General features: G+C 33.6%; 1 protein-coding gene across 2 annotated transcripts in view; it reads left to right on the top strand.

Moving 5' to 3' along the window:
• Positions 1–24,983, top strand: part of NPEPPS (aminopeptidase puromycin sensitive) — a 112,088-nt gene that overhangs the window by 71,871 nt on the left and 15,234 nt on the right. For both annotated transcript variants that reach the window (XR_015733800.1, XM_034415614.3), the window contains exons 12-16: positions 6,033–6,093; positions 10,923–11,032; positions 13,485–13,548; positions 17,417–17,556; positions 19,893–20,027. Coding sequence is in view for 1 of the 2 variants with exons in the window: in XM_034415614.3 (XP_034271505.2) it covers positions 6,033–6,093; positions 10,923–11,032; positions 13,485–13,548; positions 17,417–17,556; positions 19,893–20,027 (510 nt within the window). In the remaining variant the exon portion in view is untranslated. The remainder of the gene's footprint in view (positions 1–6,032; positions 6,094–10,922; positions 11,033–13,484; positions 13,549–17,416; positions 17,557–19,892; positions 20,028–24,983) is intronic.

The raw sequence follows: 24,983 nt of genomic DNA, 5'->3' as shown, positions 1-24,983 counted from the left end.
GAATTGCGTAACTACAACTTTGAAAAAATCAAACAATTAGGACGTGTCATTTGATGGGGTGAAAATTAATTTTTGCATTTTTTTTCAGTGAGGTTAAAAATATGTGTTTTTACACCAAGAATTAAAATCTGTTATTTTTGCAATTGCACAACTTTTAGTTTGGTATGGTAAATCCACATCTGATTATATACTCCACAAAAATCGTTGACCTTGTGTTCTCAAAATTATACCTTCTGCTACAAAAATTAAAGTTTTCTTCTGCATGAATCTTATCTAGCTAAGCAAAAATAATCCATGCAATTAGAAAGCAACATCAGAAAGCAATTATCTGAATTACAAAAATGTTTAAGCGAGTTTCATCAAGTCTTGTTTTGATTCGTTCTTTGACATCAGCCACGACTTGCTGCTTGGCCTCTGATATCACCCTCATGTTTCTCATGTGTATACATTCTTCTTGCTGCCTCTGTGATCTGTTTCACACGTCTCTCAATTTTTGGGGCATGACAGGCCACTGCGATACTTGCATTGATTTGTCAATGAACTACTTTATTTCCATTGTAGTCAGTTTACACCTCAAATGTGGCTTATGTACACCTTCAGACCAGTCAATCAGCTCCAACAGAGTGGGTACTCTGGCGTTGATTAAAGGTGTTTTTCTTGCATGTACAGAAAAATCTCCCAGCGCGTCATTCTCTGTACCCCTCAAGTCAATGATCTTTTGCATACCAGTTCTCTCTTGAATGTCATGTGAACACAAGAGTGTCTGGATTATCATTTCACTGAAAGCATACCATGCTGAGTGCTGAATGGTTGTCAAAACAGCGTCTACTACAGCCTTCTTTTGCAGTCTGACTTGCTGCAGCTGTATCAACATATGATGCGGGCCATCAATCCAAGAATGTTTTATTTTGATGTTGAACCAGCAACCATTGGTACACATCAATGATGTATTCCACTATCATTCTTAAGTTTTGGAGAGTTTTGCTTTTAAACCCATGTTTTGGAACCCATATTCGGCAAAGCATGTTTGCAATTGATAACCAGCGTGAATGGCTTATGGAGCCAATTTCCAGAAGAACCATATCTGTGGGAGGTTCTCCTGTCCTTATTGCCTGTGTGATCCTATATCCATACGCTTGATCAGTAGAGAGATACTTTATAACACTGTTGCTCAGTGAAATGAGACGCTAACCAATTAAACTCTTGGTGAATGAGGGATCAGTGTCAAATTCTGTTGCAGGGCCTAGCATGTTGCCAATTTTACCTGCCCATTTGTTGTTAGACAAAGTCTTCCCATCCAAATATGTGATTAAGTGGCGTAAGGATAACTCATTCATGTGGAATGCACACATCAATCAGATTAACTTCCAATCAAGCTTGACCTATACCCAGGGCATCACCTTCACATCCAGTATTTGTAGAATCTCCTCCAATGGCCTTCAAGCTTTTGTCAATGCCTTTCTTCTTCATGAATACAGCAGATTATCTGCAATTCTTGAGCAGGTTTTCCTGCTTTTGAGCCTTTCTCTGGAGTGAAGTGATAAAGATATCTTCCACCCAGCTCAGTGGACACAAAATAATGTTCTTGCTTGATGGTAATGGGGAATTGCTGGTCCGAATTGTTTGCTCTGAGCATAACTTTAGTTGCATCTATACGGCCATTGAAGAAGATGCATTCTATTTTGGCCTTCTTACAGAGCTCATCAAATTCTTGATCTAGGGACTTCATAATTTTTTTCTGGGCTATCTTGACTTCATTGTGGTCAACTACTAGTCTCTTCTTCGGTGATCAAGTCAGCATCTATGAAGGCGGCTGTGGTAATGGCAGCTGTGGCATGTAGACAAACACCGTATCTTATGCTTTGCATAGTGACATTCGTTATTTCTAATCTATTGTATTCTGTCTTTTCTTTTGAAGTAGGGGCACGTGTATTTGGTCTAAGGCCTCTTCATAACTTACATCACATTCCTCTTCATCATCAGTTTTCTATCCTTCATTTTCATCATAAGATATAATTACTTCATTTATAAAAATGTCTGGAGCACTTCTCTACTTACATTTAATGACCCTTTGTCTCTCATTGGTTTGCTGCTTTTTCCTTTTGATTAGTCGTTTCTGTTCAAGCACATCTGGCAAACCAATCTAGTGGAATCCCAACAGATCTAATCTTGTCTCCCTGTCCTTTAATGAAAGCAAGTTCCTTCACTAGTATCTTTGTCTCCTTAGGGCAGGTAAAGAGTTAATGTGAGCTTCTTTTTTTCAGCCAGCAAGGCAGCTGAATTCGGCATACAGAACAATTTGACATTTGCAGTTGAGGTTGTCAGTTTGTCAAGTTTCATAATGAAAGTCTTTTTGACATCTAGCTTTCCTAAAGCAAGAAATATGTTTGTGGCTTAATCCCAGCTCTTTTGGGTCTTGTTCAAGATTATCAGTCATGAATTTACAACCGGGGTCACAAAAGAATTATTCGCTGGTTCCCAGTTTTCCAGCACTTTTTGCTATATATCTCTTGGAAAACGGGCTGCTGTGTGGTTTCTAGCATCATCACTACTTTGTTCTCTTAACAATAGGCATATCTGAGAATGTCTAGCAGTATTGGGAGTTCGGACGGCAACAAGTTTCTACCAGCCCCAATTAGGTTGCTCATATGAGTGAATGTTCCCAGTCTTGTTCTCTTTTAAAAAGCCATTACAGATCAATTATCACACTCACAGGAAACGAAACCAGCAGTATTAACATTTTCAGACAAAATAACATTTAATGAAAAGAAAAAGACAGCTGAACTTGTGAAATGAAACAAATAAAATGTTAAAAAGTTATGATATTTATGTAGTTATTTAACAAACAAATCTAAATTATATTAAAGTAACTAAAATACCTTTACAATTCCCCAAGGCATGTCACAATTTTTGAGTACTCCTAATGTTTGGGAATTGAAAGTTAAAAAAATTGACATGCCCAGAAATTAAACAAACAAAATGTTTAAATGTTATGATATTTACGTAGTTATTTACCAAGCACATTAAATTATATTAAATTAAGCAAAATATCTTTACAATCCTCAAGGCATGTTACCACTTTGAGCACCCCTAATGTTTGTAAATTCTAAATTGAAAAATTTGACATGCCCTACAATATGGACCCCACCTCTGCTCCTGACTCCTTTTGTCATCATTGTCTTGTATAAGGTTAACTTGTAGGGACTCTCTTCTGTCTGTGTAAGATTTGTGTAAGATTGCATGATGAACAGTATTGTATTGCTACTTTTAGATAATTTCTATGTCATAAAGCCTGTAACTCCATTCACAAGAAGAATCCTAGTCAGGAACATCATCTGAGATTACTCTTGAATTTTGAGACATGGCTAGAGAGTATTCCTTTGTCAAGACTAATTTGTATAACCCTGGAGACATGGTGGGTCATGGTAAATTTGTAAATTAGAAAATTGTAAATTTCTAAATTCTAAATATATGCAGGATCTGTAACTAGGTTGTATTGAACAGAACAGAACAGAACAGAACAGAAAGAACAGAATAACACAGTTGGAAGGGACCTTGGAGGTCTTCTAATCCAACCCCCTGCTCATGCAGGAAACCTTATACCATTTCAGACAAATGGTTGTCCAGTCTCTTCTTAAAAATGTTCAGTGTTGGAGAATTCACAACATCTGGAGGCAAGTTGTTCCACTGGTTAATTGTTCTAATTGTCAGGAAATTTCTCCTTAGTTCTAAATTGCTTCTTTCTTTGATTAGTTTCCATCCATTGGTTCTTGTCCTGTCCTCAGGTGCTTTGGAGAATAGCTCGACTCCTCTTCTTTGTGGCAACCCCTGAGATATCGGAACACTGCTCTCATGTCATCCCTGGTCCTTCTTTTCATTAAATTAGACATACCCAATTTTTATACTTTTAGCCTCCAGGCCCCTAATAATCTTTGTTGCTCTTCTCTGCACTCTTTCATTGTGGTGACCAAAACTGGATGCAGTATTCTAAGTATGGCCTTACCAAGGCATTATAAAGTGGTATTAACACTTCATGTGATCTTGATTCTATCCCTCTGTTAATGCAGCCTAGAACTGTGTTAGAACTGTTTTTTGTAGCTGTAACACTGCTGGCTCATATTTAAGTGATTGTCCACTAGGACTTCAAGTTCTCTCTCATAGTTACTACTATTGAGCGAGGTACCACCTATACTGTACCTGTGCATTTGGTTTTTCTTGTCTAAATATAGAACCTTACTTTTTTCACCATTGAATTTCATTTTGTTAGATAGCGCCCAATATTCAAGTCTGTCAAGATCCTTCTGAATCTTAAGCCTATCTTCTAGAGTGTTGGCTATTCCTGACAGTTTGATGGCATCTGCAAATTTAATGAGTTCCCCATCTATTCCCTTATCCAAATCATTGATGAAGATTTTGAAGAGTAGTCGGCCTAAAACAGAGCCTTGGGGATACTCCACTGCATACTGTATACTGTTTCATGATTAATTGAAATACCAAAAAAGAAAACATTATTTATTTTCATTAATGGAAAAAGTGGAGAATTTGTGTCATGTTCTTTGGTTTTAGATATGCCTAACAATGGATTTTATATTTTTGTTCACATGGATTAATGTGTCTCTATATTAAAGCAAATAATAGTTTTTAACTATAATTTTTAAATTCTATCACTTTTGGGAAGTTTTAGGATTGGTTCAGCTAATTCTGATGCTTATAATCTATTTAAGAGTAAAAATTAAACATTAAAAGAAATGGGCTCATATTTATCCTTTTTCATTATACAGAAATAAATTATCTCAACCAGTCATCATGTATTGTTATAAAATTAGTCTAAAATGCAAGTCTTTTAAAAACTTCTTAAAGTTCAGGAATAATCTCAGATGAAATTCATAACTAAAATTCTGCTTGTGAATGGAATTACATATTCCAAGATGTTAAAGGGTTGTTTAAATAGTATAAGAATGAAACAATATATATATGCTTCAGGCATTGGAACCTATTAATTCTTTAAAAAAAATGCAACTCTTGATCAAGAATTAAAATTATTAAAAAATGGTTATATTCAAAAGAATTATCTCTTACCTCTCCTCATCATTGAAATAGTTTGAAAAACCCTATACCGCATCATTATACAGGCAAAAGAGAGTCAGCTTGGTAAATACAGAGTCCTTGTCTCCCCATTTCTGCCATGTATGGTTTGTCAAAATACAGGGATACCATGACTTTTTTACCTAGTAAGAAAAATTTTCATTTTCTGACACTAAAAGGCTAAAAGCACCCAAAACAGTGACCAGGGAATAGAGAAGGTATCCTCCCAGTAGCAGGCCCACACCCCCTAAATGTACCCTGGAATAATTAATTGCAAACTGACTGCTTAGAATATGTCAGCACAAGTAGAAAAGTTCTTTATGTTTATAGTGGAGTAAGATATAATGGCAAAATTTGCCCTTGCAATGAGCTGGGGGTAGGTTAAGACAGTATGGGTGTCTTTGTACCAGAGCAAGCAGGAGATGCAGATGAGTCGCTAGAATATTCTTCAAGTGTCTTATTTTAGCTCAGACCAGACTTATCCTTTAATTATGCATTTTTAATATCTTTCAGATATTTTCCAGCATGAGGTTTTGCCTAAAATATGAAGTATAGGTAGCCAAAAAGAAGTGATTGGGGCTATGGCAAAAACTAATTTTATTTCTTTTACATGTAATTAAAATTTAGTATAGTTAATATGATTAACTATCATTTTTTCTGCTCTGCCAGATTCAAAGCTACAATCTAATAAATTTTTTGGTGATTTATTGAGGTTATATCCAAGGCTTTTGAACATGGTTTTGGGCTCAACATTTCAGATTGTGAACTAAACATTGTTTTATTAATAAGGTCCAAATGTACCACAAATATTGTGACAGTTAAATGAATAGTATTATACATATAATAATAAATTGTGATTAACCAGAAAACTCTTAAAAAAATGATTTTGTAGAAAAGCAGAAATGAATTAATTCTGATAATTTTGTTTTGAAATTCTTGTTTTATAGGATTTCCGGAAAGGAATGCACCTATATCTTACCAAGTTTCAACATAAGAATGCTTCTACAGGTAATTGTAATGCTTGTGGTTTTTGGCTTTTTTTCCTGTTTTCTCCAGAGCATTCCATTTATGAAAGACGGTAACATTTATAAGTTATCCCATACTAATTTCTCTAACTAAAAAGATAAGAAATGTAGTTTTCTAGCAATTATAAATTACAGTTTATGGAATCTTAACCTTTCCCACAATCCTTTCTTTGGTATATTAGAGTACTGCAATAGTAAACTACTATCAGAATCCAATAGTGAATTCTGATCTTTTTCAATTTCTTTCTCCAATCCTACTCAAAGTAATCCAGTCTAGTATTATGCTAAGTCCTTGATCAATTTCTTTTTCTAGAAGATAAGTGGTAGATAATATTGTGTGAAAACACTGTTGCTTTTAATATTGTATATAAGAACATCAGTTTATTAATTTTGTATAGGACATATATGCAGTGACACATGCCTAAATCTTGTAATGTATGTACAAGTCATCCTCATTTAGTAACCATAATTAGGATTAACAACCTTGTTGCTAAGTGACCTGGTAGGATGTGAGAATTGCAAGAATTGTGGCTGCTTCTAAAATGACACCTGCTTCCAGGATGGCATGAGGTGGCTTCTGTATAAAAAGAAGGTGCAAAGCATTGGCTTGGAACTATTAGAAAGGAGATTTCCAAAAGATTGTATTTCCAAAAGAGCACCCAGGCGATGTAGCACATACTTTCTGATTGTGGCCTTCTAAAGGATTGCACGAGTGGCTTACTTCCAGAATGGCCTCTCCAGAAGGCCATGCATTGCATCAGCTGGGCACTCTTTTGGAAAGGTGATCTTCAAAAGAGGTTAGTGGAGCAAGGCATGTTGCGTGGGCAGCAGGCCAAAGGCATGTGGGATCCAGTTGGGCAGGAAGTCCCAAGGGACTCAATAGATCGGGTGGGAGAAGGAAGATATGCAGATGGGGCCAGTTGTAGCATCTTGTGTTTGGTCATAAGGGTGGGTGAATTGCCAATTGCCCACATTGCGATCATGTGATCGTGGGGCACTGTGGCGTAAGTACAGTTCTTATGCTTCTTTGTTTAGCATTGTTATAATTTTGAATTATACGCTGAACAAATGGTGTAGTCAAGGACTGCCTCTTAATTAAGGTCACAGAACTGAGCTTGTTAATTTGCTGTGGAAGCGTTGCACTGCAGAGAAAAGTAGCTCAGGAAAAGATCCCTTGTTTAGACAATCTCTCCATTCTGTGAGGAGAAAAAGAAATAAAATAACATGAAAACAGTATTAACTGACTGTAAGGGCAACGTGACTATATGAGAAGCTGCATAGGTTGTAAATGCAAGTGTTTGTTGCAAAATATTTTTTTTTCCTAATCTTTTTTATTGAAAAAGTTTTTCAAATACAAATTTTTCCCCCTTTTTTCTCCCCCCCTCCTCCCTAACCCCCCCTCACCACCCGTCCCCCTGTGACTTCTTCAAAATAAAATCCAACTTCGTAACAGATTATATAATATTTTACCATCCCCTTGCTCCATCCTTCAAATACTGACCCTTTCTTTCTAATAGTATTATTACATCCCCCTTTTACCATACATTTCAAAATAACATTCTACTGTAACATTGTATAATACCTTCTAGTTTAGCATAATAACATTATTTTAACTCCCAATTTAGCAATAATCTGCCCTTTTTCTCCTCCCCCATACATATATCTATATATTAATATAACATTTATAATATAACATAATATAACATTTCAAAACAACCTTCCACTTTAAGACTATATAATAAATCCTATTTTAACATTTAATCTTTAATGTATATTAATATAACATTTCAAAGCAGCCTTCCCCTAAAAAACTATATAATAAATCCTAATTTAACATTTATTCAGCTCTATCCATTTCCTCCACTCCCATAAATGTATTTCTTAAACATCCCTTTTCTTAAACTAAACAATCAATAAACTAACATGTCTCCACCCACTTTCCTACAAAATTACCATACATAACAATTCTTAATATCTTTATTCTTCTGCCCACCCTACTAAAAAAAATATTCCCTTATATAGATAAAATCAATGACTTTAAACTTATAATCCATATAATATAATATCTTCTTTGATGTCTCTCCACTGGATTGTTAACTCCATCGCCCATATTAGGATAACATAGCATCCTGATTGCAACAGAATGTTCAAAAAAGATCCTCAGTTATCATCTGCCCCTTTAACATCAACAATAAATATCTTCATGTATATAAAAAAAGAAAACAACCACCCGAGTGACATTATAATTGTATTCCATATAATATCTGTAGTAGTGGATTTCTTCAGGATTATTAATTCCCACCATCATAATGGGGTAACAACCAGATCTTCTGCATGCCCCAGCATAACTCTCTTGCCATATAGCTCAGGATAAGCATGATATATTTATCAAAAAAAAAAAAATCCAAAATGGATAATTCCAATCCAACAATTTAAGGCCCTTTTCACATCCCAAAATTACAGCACTGCAGAGGTCTGTCACTCTCCTCAGGATTATATTGACTAATACTTCGCCTCAACTATCTTTTCATGTATTCAGTCATCTTTTAAATAACTGGCTTCACTGTTGCCTAATTTAGAAATTTTTGTTTTTGCGAGATCTATTTCTTTTTTTCTTGACTTGTTGTGGGTTTGATCTCCATCCTAATTTCCTTTCTACGAGTTGTATATCGACTGGTCGGTTTTCATTCTGATTTATAGCTTGATCTTGTTGGTTTTGCTTTTGTGACTCATATTTCTTTTCTATAAGTTGTGTATCAACTGATTGATTTCCATGCTTGTCTGTGACTTGATGAATCATTACATTAGAATCCAATGCCACATCTCTTTTATTTGTGGATAATCCAGCTGAGGTATCTAAAGAATCCAAAGGCAATTCATCTACAGAGGCCTCTGTAGCTCGATTTTTTCCCTTTATTTCCAACTCCTTCTGCTTATCTTGTGTCATACATAAAAATGTTGAGCTCATTTTCAAAAATTTTTCGTAAAATTCTTCCGCTTTTTCAACAGTATTTAATTGATATCTTACTCCTTGATATCTCAATATTATACCAACTGGAGTGTCCCACCTGAATATAATATTTCTCTTTTTAAGCTCAGTCACCAGAAAACCAAATTTCTTTCTTTCCAATAACATCTTAGGTGGTAGCTCTTTGTATATCCAAATCTTTCTTCCAAACAAATGCAGAGTAGAATTAAAAGATTGTACAATATTATTTCTTATTTCTTTATCTGTAAAATAAATCACCACATCTCTTGGCAATTGCCTTTGCTTGGCAATCCAGAGTTTATTCTATAAACTCTATCGATCCTACAAAATACTTCCTCAGGGTGAACCTTTAAGATCCCAGCCAGAATTTCAGAAGATATTTTTCTTAAGTCATCTTTGTTGCTTTCCTGTAATCCTCTCAGTCTAATCGCATATTCTGTGAGATTATATTGCATCATTAAAACTTCTTTTTCAATCCGTTGTTTTATATTTTCTGCATTACAAGTCTTATAATCAACTTCCATTTTAAGTTTTTCTTCTAAGCTATTATCTTGAGTGTTTATCAAATCATTTTCAGTTCTTTGTATTTTATTGTCCAAATTATCCTCAATTTCCTCCATTTTAGACTCTAATAAGTCAATATTTGTACCCAACTTCATAAGAATTTCTGAAAAACCATTAGTCACTTTTACAATCTTTCGTTGCAAAATATCAAACTTTAATTGCACCATTTTTTAAATTTCCTGCTTAAATTTTTCAAAGTTCTGATTCACAATCTCATCCCTTCTTACAATCTCCTCCAAGAGAAATTCAATTATATTAAAATCAGTTTTCTGAGTCTGTAGGTTTAGAACTTGTTCATGTAGTTTATAAATGGGGGAATCCCCCCCCCACTGCTTGTTTGTCTAGCTTTGTAAGTCTGAACGCCATATTTCCACACAAACAAACTCTCTTAGAAAAGGAGAGAAAAACAAAGAAAGAGAAAAAAACTTCTTTCCAAACAAGATCAATACCAAATCTCCAGGAAAGAGAAAACACAAAAGTGGAGCTTTTTCTTCAATTGTAGCCAGGAGTATTTATTCCGCTACTTTGTGGCTTAATAAGAAACGGAAGGACTTTCCCTTTTCAGCTTCCCTGCTCAAACTTCGGCAGTCGCCATTTTAAAAGTTCTTTTTTACTTTGTTCAGTATCCTTTACAAAATAAATACTTGCAATTTAGGGTCACAGGTGCAGGTCCAGATCTCATCCTCTTTACTTAGTCTGTTAATTATCTTGAAAAGCTTGTTTTCGTCGCCTTGCTCTCCAAAAAGGCAAAGGTCTCCCAATGCCCGGAGCGAATGGTGAGTGATATAGGGAGCCTCATCCGCTCGCCCCCAAGAGTAAAAAAAAACTCTGGAGGCTTCGCGGAAAGCTCTACCTACACTCACCTGCTCTATCTCACATTTCCTCCTGGAAATGGAGTTTTTCGAGCCGCCTTTCCATTGTAAAGGCGGCTCTTTACAGGCGATGGGGCTGGCGGTCCTGAGGGACCGTCTGGCAGCAACGAGAAGCAAGCAGGAAGTTGCAAAATAATTTTTAATCATCGTCATATGTTTGAATGGTTGGTACTTGAGGCAGCCTCTAAATGAGGTCTATCTGCAATTATGACTCCAATGATTCATCTTATTTGTGATTATGATTTTTGTATTAGGAACTGCCTAGTGTCACATTGTTGAAATGAGTAGTTGTATAAATTCACTAAATAAATAAATAAGCAGGTATGAAATATTTTCTTTAGCATTAGAATGCAGGTTATTTAGATTGAGGGTTTTTCTCTCTTGCAGAAGATCTTTGGGAAAGCCTGGAAGATGCTAGCGGTAAACCTATTGCTGCTGTGATGAATACATGGACCAAGCAGATGGGTTTTCCACTGGTTTATATAGAAGGGGAGCAGGTAGGTATATGATTTTTGACATTGAACTTAGTTCAGGTAGAATGCAAACCAATGATTTAATCTTCCAAGATTACAAGCACCTTATGCTATAGAGCTCTTGTCTTTGCTTTCATTTTCTTTTTAGTCAGTATTTCAATTTCCATAGTTTAAAAAAAGCCTTTGGACCAAAGTTATCTACAACTTTCCAGTCAGTCATCAACAAACCGTGTTTTGCAGCTACTTGAAATAGTAGTTTCTTATTGTACTTTTCTAACTTGCAAAGCAAGGTCCATGTATACAGAAATAATAGTTAACGTTTTTTGACTCGGGAAGATTTTGTTTATGACTTACTCTCCTTAAAATAATAATGTTTAGAATTGATATTTGTAAGCTTTAATAAGTGCATGTTTTCAGCAACATACTTGATCCATAAATAGAAATATCATCAAGTTTCTGAAAGTTTACATGTGACAGAATATATTTAGTTTTCTCTCTTTTTCATGAACCATTACTCCCATACAATTTCAGTATCAACTTCATACACTGAAGTCTAGGTATGTTGCAAATACAAACTCAAATCCTTAAAAATCAGTGTGTATCTCAGTGCTATAGTCTGCTACTGCATTTATTTACATGGATTCACAACTCTCAAAAAGCTTTGGCCCTACTAGGGTCCCTTATTAATTAGAAAGTTGAATATATCTTGAAATATTGTAATATCATTTCAAGTATTTTTAATATAGAAAAATATATCATAAATACATATTTATTATATTATATTATATTATATTATATTATATTATATTATATTATATTATTATATCATATATTATATTATATTATTATATCATATATTATATTATATTATATTATATTATATTATATTATATTATATTATATTATTGCTATGCCATGTTATGCTTTGCTATACTATAATTGCAAATATTACAGAAATATTTCTTTCCTCCTTTTAAGTCCTTAGAAAACAGTAATGGAATAAGATAAAATAAGACAAAATATAAAAGTGAAATTAATGCCATGTACTGCAGAGTTGGAGCATAAATATTTTTGTAGAATCCTCATTCTTAATTAATCTTGCAGCTGTTTGCTTGTATATTTAAACTCTGACATATTTACTTCTCATTGACTTTGTTTAGTCAACCAATATATAATCTCAATGTCTGAAGATAAAAAATAATTTTCTCTGATGTTTCTAGAAATTTGATGTGTGACTGGATTTATGTTAGGTGCTTTCTAGGCATGGTTCATGTTCTTAAGCCTTATGACAAATAGGGCCTGGAGGCTTGAACAATTCTCCAATTAAGGAGTGCCGACTATCAGAACCTTAGAAGAATGCCTTCTTTGTTATGGCACCTGCCTTCTGGAATAAGGTTCTCCTTGAGGCTTGGGTAGCATTCTGGAAGGCCTTAAAAAACCTGGCTGGTCTCTCGGATTTTGGGCTAGGGTGGCTACAGCCCCTTTCTAGTTATATGATATGCTAATTGTTGCTGAGTTCCTTATCTTGTTTACTGTTTTATGTTCCACTTTTGATTGTATATTTGTTATCTTATTTTTATGTTGTGGGCGACCTGAGTGAATCGGAGTTGGGCGATGTCTAAGTAAAAACAAACCAAAATGCATAAACACACACACATTTTGTACATCTTTTTTACTGTTTTCCTTTTAAAACAATTTAAATGATTTTGTTATATCAAATTAGCTTAATTCAAAAATAAGACATTATAGAGTACCTCATTTTGCTTAATAATACTGCTTTTTCACTGAAACATACCATTTTGTAATTGTAGATGAAAACTAGCTTTAGTTTTTAGTAGTATATACATCTTCATTTAACTTATTTCCAAGCTTTGGAATTCCATTCTGAAATAACCTATGAAACACTTATATTAATGAGTTTATTTCTGTACTTATAAAAATCTATAAACATTGTCTGAAAAGATATTAGGATTTTTTTTAGCTGGAGATCACAATTCAGATATTTTTCATGCATGCTATCTTAAATTCATGATCTGTGGAGAGATTCTTAAACTAGATTAGGGAACAGAAATCCTAATATCAGATTAAGCTACCACAGTTTATTGAAATAGACCAAACCAAATTAATAGGATATTTAATTTCAGCAAATTTGGACTTCCTTTGTCTATGCAATGGTAACCACAGATAACCCAATCCGAGCCATCATAATTCAATCACAATACTGTGATATAATACTCTATCATAAGAAAATAGCATCTGTGACTGCGGCCAATCTGTCGAGAGTAACAGATAAAGGTATGGGACAGTTTGGAAAAGAGAGAGTGGGCAAAAACATATGGTTTGGCAAAAAAATAAAAAGATTTGACAAACTTAGTCAAACTTATGGACAAGGAATTAAGTCCTCAGGACATGCCATCTTAAGTAGAAATATTCTCAAGCCTGTCACTACTATTTTTACTTTCGTTCTTTACTCCAGCAAGAAGATAACAAAGTGCTGAAGGTAGTCCAGAAGAAATTCTGTGCCAGCGGACCATATAGTGGTAAGACGATAGCAGGAGCAAGCAGCGCACCATATTGTACGTGACACCAACTATTCCACGAAACAGCCCTTGCACTGTCAGTTTGTGCAGGCAGGTGTCCTTTTTAGGATTCAGATGTTTGAAATAATTTACCAACAATTATTAAATCTGAAATTTTATTTTTTCATTGTGTTTTGGAGGGGGGCATACATTCTCCACATTTTAATTAGAAAAGTCGCACTCTAAAATGATTTTTACATAATATTAATTTTTCTTTGCCATATCTGGGTGAAAGGTAGTTAAAAATACAGTTCTATGAAAAAGTATTTGTTCCTTTTGTGATTTCTCTATTTTTGTATATCTTTACCAGTTAAAATATAACTTCATGTGGGTCCTACTGATTTTTAAAGAGAGTAACACCAAACTTTAGGGTTCTTTTTATTTATTTGTAACTAAAACCTTCCAAAATGCAATATGGCTGTGTGAAAAAGTAATGGTTTCCTTGTTCTGTCAATACTTTAAAAAAAAAAATCTTTCTAGTGTTTTCCTGCAAATACAATGTTTGCTTTTTTTCTTATCAACTTAGTATTGATCCACTGGTTAGAGTAGGAATTGACTGACTGACTTTTCACCTGAACTTATGTCATGGTCTGAAAGAGAATGACTGGCCCAAAGTGCCAGCTTTCATGTCTAAGATGGAACTAGAATTTAAAATCTCGTGGTTTCTAACTTGGTGCCTTAATTACCAGACCAAATTTATCTCTCATACAATACAGTTAAATGAAGGGATAGTTTTGTGAATACTTCATTAAACAGGCTATTGATTAATATTTTATTATAGCCAAAGACCAAGTTACAAAAGTTAAAGCAAATGCTATATGAGAATACAAGAAAATATCATTAATTAGGTAAATTACCCACTTTTGTTGTCAAGTCAGAACATAGCCTTAGTATTTAAAAATTGCTTAAGTAATTTCAGGATACTTAAAAAAATTTTTAAGGAAAATTTCTAAATATCTTTCAACAATGCCCAGGCAATTTAATTAGGGGTTGGATTAGTTGGAAGGTAATTCCTCATAAATTTTCAGAAAGATATGTTCTGAAATTTCAGTTTCATCAGAGACACAGAGGCATCATTTCTGCAAAATATGTCTGATTGTATTTAACATCCATGACTGCAAAGGGAAGGGCATCAAACTGTGCTGTAGAGGAGGCGCTGTAATAAGTGGAATTTGGTTTTTGGAGATGCTTTTAAGTCATTGTTGACTCCTGGCAACTGCCCAGACTAGTCCTTGCAGTTTTCTTGGCAAGATTTCAGAAGTTGTTTGCCATTTGCTGTTGCCTGCTTATTAGGGTTGAGATAGAGTGATTATTCCAAGGTCATCCAACTGGCTTTGTGCCTAAGACAATATTAGAACTCACAGTTTCTACAGTTTATAATTGAATTATTAATTTTGTGGTTTGCAGTTCCCTTGATTCATTATAAAGTTGATACAGGCACCAGTAACTTTTTTAACAAATTTAAAAAAAAATATTTTTGACACAGCATGATTTAGAATCCATGTGATGAAAAACTGAATGTGATTTGAAGAGCTAAAGTTCATGATATTTGTAGAGAGATTCATATTTAACAATATTTTAATTTTAAATAAATGTTTAAAAAACTGAACTATATGCTCCTCAAATAGCAGACAAATAACTCCCTATATTATTATACAATTTATTATTGATACCTGTTATACAATTTATTATTGCTTAAATAGACTACAAAATGTTTTTAAACTTCTGAAAATAGTTTTGAAATGAAGAACATGTGGTAGAATACTGAATCTTAATCAAGGTCCACAATTTGTTAAAAACATATTTTCTATTTGAATTCTGCAGGAGTCTTATTAGACCAGGGATCCCCAACCCTGGACCGTGGCCCATGGGAGACCAGGCCACAAAATTGAGCTTTGCAACTTACTTGCTCACCTGCCTCTTGTATGGAAATATCCCCTTCCCCTCCCCCCCCCTTTGCCACTGCTGCCAGTCTGCAGATCCAGAAAGATTGGGGACCCCTATTTCTGTCCATAGGCAGACATACATGTAGCTTAAGTAGCAAGGCAACAATCTCAAAACATATAAGCAAGTATGAATTTTTTTAAAAAACCCACACTCCAGTGTTTTTAAATACTAAACCCCATAGAAATATTGTGACAGGACGAGAGTAAGCAATTCATGCTTGAATACTGTTAAATGTCATTAATTTGAAGCAGTTTGCTCTGGAAGAATGAACCTGAAAAAGTGATGTGAGACACTAATCACCAATTACAGAACATTGTCATAGCACCATGTTTCCCCGAAAATAAGATCCCATCTTATATTTTTTGAACCCCAAAATAAGTGCTTGGCCTTATTTTCAGGGAAGTCTTATTATTTTGGGGCGCATGGAACAAGGTGGGGCTCTTCTTGCCGTCTTACCTGATTTCAGCTCTCTCTCCCTAACCCTAATCAGAGGAAATGGCGGGGACCGGCTGTGCGGGTGTTTAAATATTTTCAGGGAGAGCTTATTTTGGGGGGGGGGAATATTTTAACGCATGCGCTCAAAAGCCCAATTGGGCTTACTGTCAGGGGATGTTCTTATTTTCAGGGAAACAGGGTATAGGTAAAGGTGTTACTTAATCTAAGACGATGATTACTTTTTCACGCTGGTTTATGTAATAAATCAATAAATTAAACAAGAATCAAACCTGGGTGTGTTATTATTAACTCAGATTCCCTTAACTTATCAGTAGGATTCATATAAAACTCCTGTTATATTCATTGGCAAGTTATGCAAAAAGTCAGAAAATCTAAAAGATACCACTTCTTCATTGAATAAACAGATGTACATTATTAAGTAGATGTATCTCACCTCACAATTAGGAGGCTGTGAGTTTGATCTTAGGTAGATATTTTTCTCTTGCAATGAGTAATTGCTGTGAACTCCATGTAGGCATCTGGAAGGACATCTGGCCAATAAACACTTGAGCACCATTCAGTAGTTCTGACTCCACCCCTATGTTCTATGCAAAGGATTACAAGGTTGTTAAAAAAAATCATAGTCATAGAATACTGTACCTGCAGTTGAGAAAATGGGATTAAAAGCAAATTACTTAGATGACTTGTATAAATAAGTTGAACCATGTACGTATTATTAAAGCACAAAATGAAGAAGCAAACTAGTAATTTGCCAATTTAGAATAGAGCTGGATGTTAATTATTGATTAAAAAATAGTAGCTTTTGATTAGAGTTTGACTTTGAAAGCAATTCATTCAATTGTTTTTTTTAAAGGGACGTTTATTTGAAAAGGAAGATCAACATATGCAATGTTTTGTTAGTAATTCTGATAGCACCTGTTGTGTTATATGGAGGTACTTTTTCTTTGGCCCAGTTGTGAATACAACTGAAATAAGAGATATTCCTAAATTATTAAATTTTCATGGTTAATCAACAACTGGTTTTTATTTTGTTTTTACTTATCTTTTCTCATTTGTCATAGAGAACAAGAATAATAGTTCATGTGAATATGTAAATATGTATGTTCATTTAAATAACAGTTTTTATTTACATGTGACTGCCTGAGTCACCCTAATATATAATTTCATGAGACCCAGACAGCAAGTTCAGTGTTACTATTCTTTGCATAAAATTTACTGTAAGTTGTTAGAGTACCAGTTGTTTCAGGGAAAACTTAGACCTTGAACAAATTTCTTTTTGCCGAATGATTGGATTTTCATTCTACAAATGACAGCAGATGTGATTTTACTTCTTATTCTATAAATCCTCAAATATGTTTCTGGGGGTTGGGACAGTGGACCACATCATGCCTTGTTCTGTCAGGTGTCCTTCTCTTCTTTTATATAGGGGAAGATTGCCCTTTGTGGATGATTCCCATTACCATTTGTACAAGTGATGACCCAACCCATGCCAAAATGCAAGTATTAATGGACAAACCTGAGTTAACTTTAGTTTTGAAAGATGTGAAGCCAGAACAGTGGATTAAGGTGAGTAATAATAAAAAGGAGATATTCCTCCCTAAGTATACTTCTGATTCTTCAACCTATTGCCTTATTTTATTCTTCCTAGTTAGTATCTTGATTAGTCGGAAGAAAAGAGAACAGTTGCATTTTTTTTCAGAGTTGCCCTGTTCTCTTAATATAATGCTACCAATAACCCATATAGAAGGACACTGAATTGTTTCTTTCATGTTCAGTCTAAGCTTTTAGTGTAAGCTCCCCATGTGATCTTATTTTGTTTGTTATTAAATGTTGAAATGTTCTCATGTAAAAAACCTACTGTAACATTGTAGCTGTTATTCGTATTGGGAAAGATACCTAATGACTATGGATGATAGAAATGATTTTTGACTTGATGATCCAGTTAAAGTTCATTGTTTAACAGTTTCTCAATAGAAATGACTTTCCATTACAAATAGTTAACTGTGTGCATTCCTTACAGTTTTTGTCATCTCTAAGTACTTAGATTTCTTGCTTTATTGCTGAGCTTCTTTTAGTACTATAAAGTTCTCCTCTAAGAATCTGATATTGAGTCATTATTATCTTGACATAATTTTGCCAGAGATTATCATATTATTGATAATCTAAACAATTATCTATAACTTCCCTCTCATCCAATATTTGTTTTATAGGAGTAGATTTTTCAGTGGCTGTTGTTTTGTCAGTATTGATCTAGAGTTTTGTAAAAATTACTTCATTCTACTATACATAGTAATATATATGTCAAAACAATAATAGTAGTTCTGTATTCTAGTATTGTTATTTTCTTTGATATGCTACATTAAGCAATCCAGTATCCTTCACTTGACTAAAATAATACAGGTCTAGAAGATCTCTGTTAGTGTCTGCAACACTTTTAATTGCATAAGAGATGTTATCACTTCATTTACCAAAGTTAGAAAATTCTTGATACATTTACGTAATAGATAAGACAAGATGTTGGTCATAGCATTGCTGAAGGAAATGTCAATTGATATTAAAATTGGGAGACTCTAGTTGTGCATCTTACCATTACTGCTCCTTTCTTTTACCAGATGAGGGTACAAGTAATTCTGGGAGGGCTGTAAAGAGGACATACATCAGTATTGTCCAGTGACTTCATGTGATAATTTCCCAGGTTTAGGTTCAAGGCTCAGTTTTTCCTAGATCACTTAAATTTAAATGCAAATAAATTTAAATCAGACAAATTTTAGTCTAATTCACTTTAAGTCTAATTCACTGTAAGTTTATCAGAGAAAATAAACACAATTACAGTTATTTTTCCAGGTGATAAATCTAAAACATTAACAGGTATAAAATAAAAGTATATATCGCTACAGTTAATAGTTAAGATATATCAGATCAAGTATTTTAAAATAAAGGTAAATATATCTTTGACCAAATTTTTTTGCGTAAAATTTAGTTGCTGCTCATCTCAAAGGAGAAGATTCATGTAAATTTTATCTGGTTTCCATGTCTAACAACAATGAGCCAACTAGAGAATTATCAACTTCACAATTAAATAACTTTTATTTTGCTTTTGTCCTTGCTGAAACAACCCCTCCTTTTCTGAAGCTGGTGATAACAGAATATTTGACGAATAGTCCTTGACTTTTGAGAAGTTGTTTAATGATTGTTCAGAGTTACAACAGCCTCAAAAAGGGTACTCACGGGCCATAAAGCACTTCTGGGTATCATACAATGTAATACTACCACCATGCATTTATGACTGGTTGACAAGCACCCTCATGATCATGTGATTTCCATTTGCAGTCTTCTCTTTCCCAGAAAGTCAATTGGAAAGCTGGCAGGAAAGCTTGAGGAGAGAGGGAAGCCAAAATACTTTGGCAGGCTGTAGGAGCAGAGCAGAAATCTTTAGGATTTCTCCTCCATATAAATCTTCAGGATTTTCCCTTTGTATTGAAAAATTTCCCCTTGTATATGGAAGTGAGAGGAAATCCTTTGGCAGGCAGAGATGTTAAAGAACAAAACAGCTATCTGCTGGGAGAATTTCAACTCTGCATGGAGCTGAAATCCTTCAGCAGGCAGCTCTTTTTGATTCTATCCTCTTAATGACTTAGGACATCAATTAACAACCACAATCAGGAGTGCTGGAATTGCTGCTGTAGAACAAAACAGTCAGTGAGCATCGCACTTAATTATCACGTCACTCAGTGAACAAGATTTCAGTCTCAATTATGGTTATAAGTTGAGGGCTGTATATTATTGTTAGACATTATTAAATCTTGCCATGTTATTCTGTTCTGTATATTTGGTTTAATGTGATGAATGCCGTTATGTTTTCTTTCCAACTGCTAACTGAATCTCACTCCCAATGTTTTCAGCTAAATCTGGGAACAGTGGGATTTTATCGGACACAGTACAGTCCTGACATGCTGGAGGGTTTACTTCCAGCTATCCGTGATCTCTCCTTACTCCCTGTGGACAGGCTAGGGCTGCAGAACGATCTCTTTTCCTTGGTAAGTGGATATCTCTTTCCCTTTGTTAATCTTTTTCTTTTCCCTTGTCTCCTTTTTCTTTCTCCTTTAAGAATCATACTACATTTGGAGGCACAATATATTTTAAATTAATGAACTTCATATATATTTTTGTAATAAAAAAGCTCTGCAGTCCTAGTCTTAAACTTTTAACTATAGTGCTGTTTTCTAATAAATTGCTTCTGACTTCATGTCAGTAGCTTTAAATATGAAATACACTGAAGCATGAATAAATGACATGAAGTACCAGATGGAAATCCAAGCACTCCTGAAAAGTATTCTGCAAGCTGAATAAAACTTTTTATGTAAAGTACTCTGAAAGGTTGAATCCTGCTATTTCTATTATTTTTCATTATTAGATTCTTGGAAGCAGTCTTCTGATATTTCATATAAGAAATATCTGGGATTTTGTAACTGTCAGTTACTGTGCTAGCAACTTTTTATTTTTAAGAACAAGTATGGAATTCCCTACCAAGTTCTAAACTGTGCCGTTATTGAGTATGGAATACACAGGATCTTGTCACTATTATATATTCCACACAACCTATGCTGTGTTTTTTTTGTTTTCAGAATCATGATATCAAATTGAATGAATTCCACAATTTTCCTTTTTGTTTCATACCACCTCAATAAACCAGAGTAGATTGATTTCAAGGTTGTTAATTTCAACTCAAAATTAATTTGGTTCCTTCCTTAAAGATGGTAGTTATTCGTCAAATGTTTTTTTAAAATGTTTTATTTTTATTTTTTAAACAAAACATAAAATATAAATACAATTGCATACAGTGTGTTGGTCAGTTACAAATCTTTTGTGCTACCTCCCCATATTCATAATTAACAAATTATTTGATTTAACTATGGTTTTATCATTTCATAAAAATCATTTTCAAATATATTATAACATTCATTTTATATTTCATATTTCATTTCCATGTTTTATTATCTAACCATTGATAAACTAAATCCCATATCTTATAATATTGTTTATCTTTTTGTTCTCTGATTTCGAATGTCAATTTACTCATTTCAGCACATTCCACGATTTTCTTAATAACTTCATCTTGTGTTGGTATTTTCTCATTTTTCCAATTTTTAGCAAACACAATTTAGCTGCTGTTAATACATTCACAATCAAATATTTCAATTCTCTATTGTATATTTCTGGCACAATCCCTAATAGAAAAATCTCTGGTTTAAAGTCTATGTGTTTTCTTGTCATTTTTTCCAGCTCTGTGTGGATTTTAGTCCAGTATCTTTTAGCTTCTACACATGTCCACCATATATGGTAATATGATCCCAGTATCTAATGACATTTCCAACACTTTTCCGATTTGTTCTTGAACATTCTGGCTATTCTTGCTGGGGGTAGATGCCACCTATAAAACATCTTGTACAAATTTTCTTTTTATGTTGTTGACATTGTCATTTTATAATTTTGCAACCACAATTTTTGCCATTTCTCTAAATCAATCCCATAACCAAAATTTTTCCCCCATGGAATCATTGTTTCTTTAACTTGTTCTTCTTCCATTTTTACCTCTAATAAGTAACCATACAATTTTTAAATTACATAGTCATCGGAACCTGTTAAGATTTTAGTCTAAGTTAGTCAAATTATTGTAAAAACCTTCTGTCTTACAATCTTTATCATATCTAGAATGTATTTGCATATACGAAAATCAATCCATCTTTATATCCTGTTCTTCTAATTCTTGCTTTGTTTTAAGTTCACCCTTTTCATTCAATAATTCACTTGGAATAATTTGTTCCTTTCTAAATGTTATTGAATATGAGAATGCTTCAATAATAGATAACCAGACTGGAATCTTTAAATAATATTGTCTTTTAATCTTCTCCCAATTTAATAGCAAAGGCTCTCGTATAAAATGTTTTCTAAAGTACCCCTGTGTTTTTGTGCCCTTGTACCATAAAAAAGCATGTCAGCCCAACAACAAGTCATGTCCTTCTAAAGTCAACAATCTAGTATTTCTTAACATTATCCATTTTTTAATCCACATCAAATTTGTTGCTTGGTAATATAGTTCCTAATCAGGCAAACCTCCTCTTATTCTAGCATCTTGCAGCAATTTTAATTTTATCCTCGCCTTTTTACCCTGCCAAATATATTTTAACACTATTTTATTCAAATCTTCAAAATAATCTTTTCCCAACCTAATTGGAATTGTCTGGAACAAATATAAAATTCTAGGCAATATATTCATTTTAATAGTTGATATCCTCCTGTCAATGATAATTGCAAATTCTCCCATTTAGCCAAATCTGTCACTATCTGCTGTTTGAGTTTATTATAATTATGCTCCTTGAGTGTGCTGCATCTTGCTGTCAAATATATCCCCAAATACTTAACCTTGTTTGTGACCTGCATCTTCGATGCTTCCGCCAATTCTTCTTTTTGTTTTTTTAACATATTTTTTGTCAAAATCTTCGTTTTATCTTTATGTATTTTCAAACCTCCTACCTTTCCAAATTCTCCTATTTTATCTATCAATATGTTTATTGATTTAAGTGGATCTTCAAGAATAAACAGCAGGTCATCTGCAAATGCTTGCAATTTATATTCTTCTTTTTGAATTCTCATTCCTTTTATATCTTTTTCATCTCTAATATTTCTATTTAATACTTTTAGTGTTAACATGAACAACAGAGGTGAGAGTGGACAACCTTGTCTCGTTCCTTTTTGTATTTCAATAGACACTGTCAATTCTCCATTTATCATTACTTTTGCTGTTTGTTTATAGTATATGGTTCTATGGTTTGAATAAATTTTCTGCCAAAGCCCATCTGTTTCAGCTGTAATAGCATAAATCGCCAATTCATGTTGTCAAAGGCTTTCTGTGCATCTAGAAATATCAAAGCCATTTGTTCCTCCGGATATGCCTCATAATATTCCAAAGTGTCCAGAATTATTCTCAAATTGTCTCTAATCTGTTTTTTTGGCAGAAATCCATTTTGATCAGAATGAATAAAATTATTTAAATATCTTTTAAGTTTTTCTGCCAGTATTGAAGCAAAGATTTTATAGTTTGAATTTAGCAGGGATATAAGCCTATAATTCTTGATTTGTTGTGGGTCAGTATCTTCCTTTGGGACAAGTGTAATATATGCTTCTGACCATGATTTGGGTATTTCTATCTTTGACATTACTTCGTTCATAACTTCTAACAATGGAAGACTCAGTGATTCCTGTAAAGTCGTATAATATTCCGCTGGTAGTCCGTCCGGGCCTGGTGCCTTCCCATTTTTTTGTTTTTCAAGTGCTTCAGTTAATTTCATCATTGTTTTGTTTCCTTCTAGCATCATTTCAGTATCTTTAGAAATCTGAGGTAAATTCGCCTTGTGTAGGTATTGTTTCACACTTTCCTCCTCTATATTCTCTTTTTCATATAATTTTTTATAATAATCTTGTATGATATTTTTCTTCTCTTTGTTCCCAAATTTAATTTGTCCTTGTCATCCACTAACTGTATTAGTTTCCTTGATTTTCTCTCTTTTTTCAGTTTATATGCTAGCCATCTGCCTGGTTTATTAGCACCTTCAAAATAATTCTGTTTGGCACGTCTAATTTTTTGTGCTAGGTCTTCTTTTTCCATTAATCCCATTTTATGTTTAGTTATGTCCATTTTTATTTTAATGTCCTTTTGTGGGAAATTCTGTAGTTCTTTTTCAAATTTCTTATAATCATCCTCTAATGTTTTATAAGCTTGTTTTTTCTTAATATTTCTTTTCCTTGTATAGTCAATTATCAGACCTCTGGCATAAGCTTTCATAGTGTCCCAAAGATTTTGCATTGATGTGTCCTCTTTTCTATTTTCTTTGAAAAAGAAAGCCAATTCTTTCTCAATTTTCTGTACACAGTCCTTTTCTTTAATACTGTATTATTTAAAGTCCATCTAGACCTTCTCCTTTGTCCTTTCCATCATTGGATTATGGTCTGCCCAGGAATTTGCTTTTATATCAATTTCTTCTATATTAGAAATCAATTCCATTGTCATCCATATCATATCTATTCTAGACCATGATGAATGTCTGCTAGAATAAAAAGTATATTGTCTATTTTTTGCATTCCTTTCTCTCCATGCATCTTTTAAATTTGTTTCTTCTATCATCTTAAAAAAGGATTTCAGCAGAATTCTTCTACTTTGCTTTACTACCTTCTGTATATTGTAGTCCATTTTCTCATCTACTATGCCATTAAAGTCTCCCATCATGCAAATATTATCATAGTCCAATTCAATTAATTTCGTATGCAATTTTCTATAAAAATCTTCTTGATTGTCATTTGGAGCATATTTTGCTATTAAGAGTATTTTCCTGTTATCTATTATTGTTGTTGTTATCTATTATTTCCACCATCAGAATTCTTCCATGTTCATCTGTATAGATTTTCTCCGCTGATATTGTGTCTCTAATATATAAAACGACTCCTCTTTTCTTACATTGCGGCAATGAAGCAAATAATTTCCCTAATTTAGGCTGTACCAGCATTTGTTCGTGTTGTTTTTTAATATGTACTTCTTGTAAGCAAATTATATCCAACTTTAATTTCTCTTAATAATGAAATACCTTTCTTCTTTTAATTGCTATATTAAGTCCATTTATGTTCATTGTAATCAATTTTTTCTCTTCCATGTTCATATTTTATATAAAGGGTTTATTGCTCTAGTAGATCTCGGTTCACATTGTTCTTTATATTCTATGATGCCCCCTACTGTGCCTTCTTCCTTTTCCATTGTTACTAGACATTCCTCTTGTAATTCGATCAGTGACTCTTCCATTCTTAACTCTACTTTTTTTTCTCTAAGATATTCAGCATAAAATGCTTTATCAATTGAATCTATTTCAAATCTTTGCAATTGCCATGTAAACACCAAGCCTTCTGGTATCAGCCATCTATAGTTCACACCGTTCTTGAGCAAT

This window comes from Pantherophis guttatus, chromosome 4, assembly GCF_059756535.1.
Source record: "Pantherophis guttatus breed Tessera chromosome 4, ASM5975653v1, whole genome shotgun sequence".
Taxonomy (NCBI): Eukaryota; Metazoa; Chordata; class Lepidosauria; order Squamata; family Colubridae; genus Pantherophis; species Pantherophis guttatus.
Note: the sequence above shows the minus strand (reverse complement) of the source record. Positions and strands in the feature narration are given on the sequence as shown.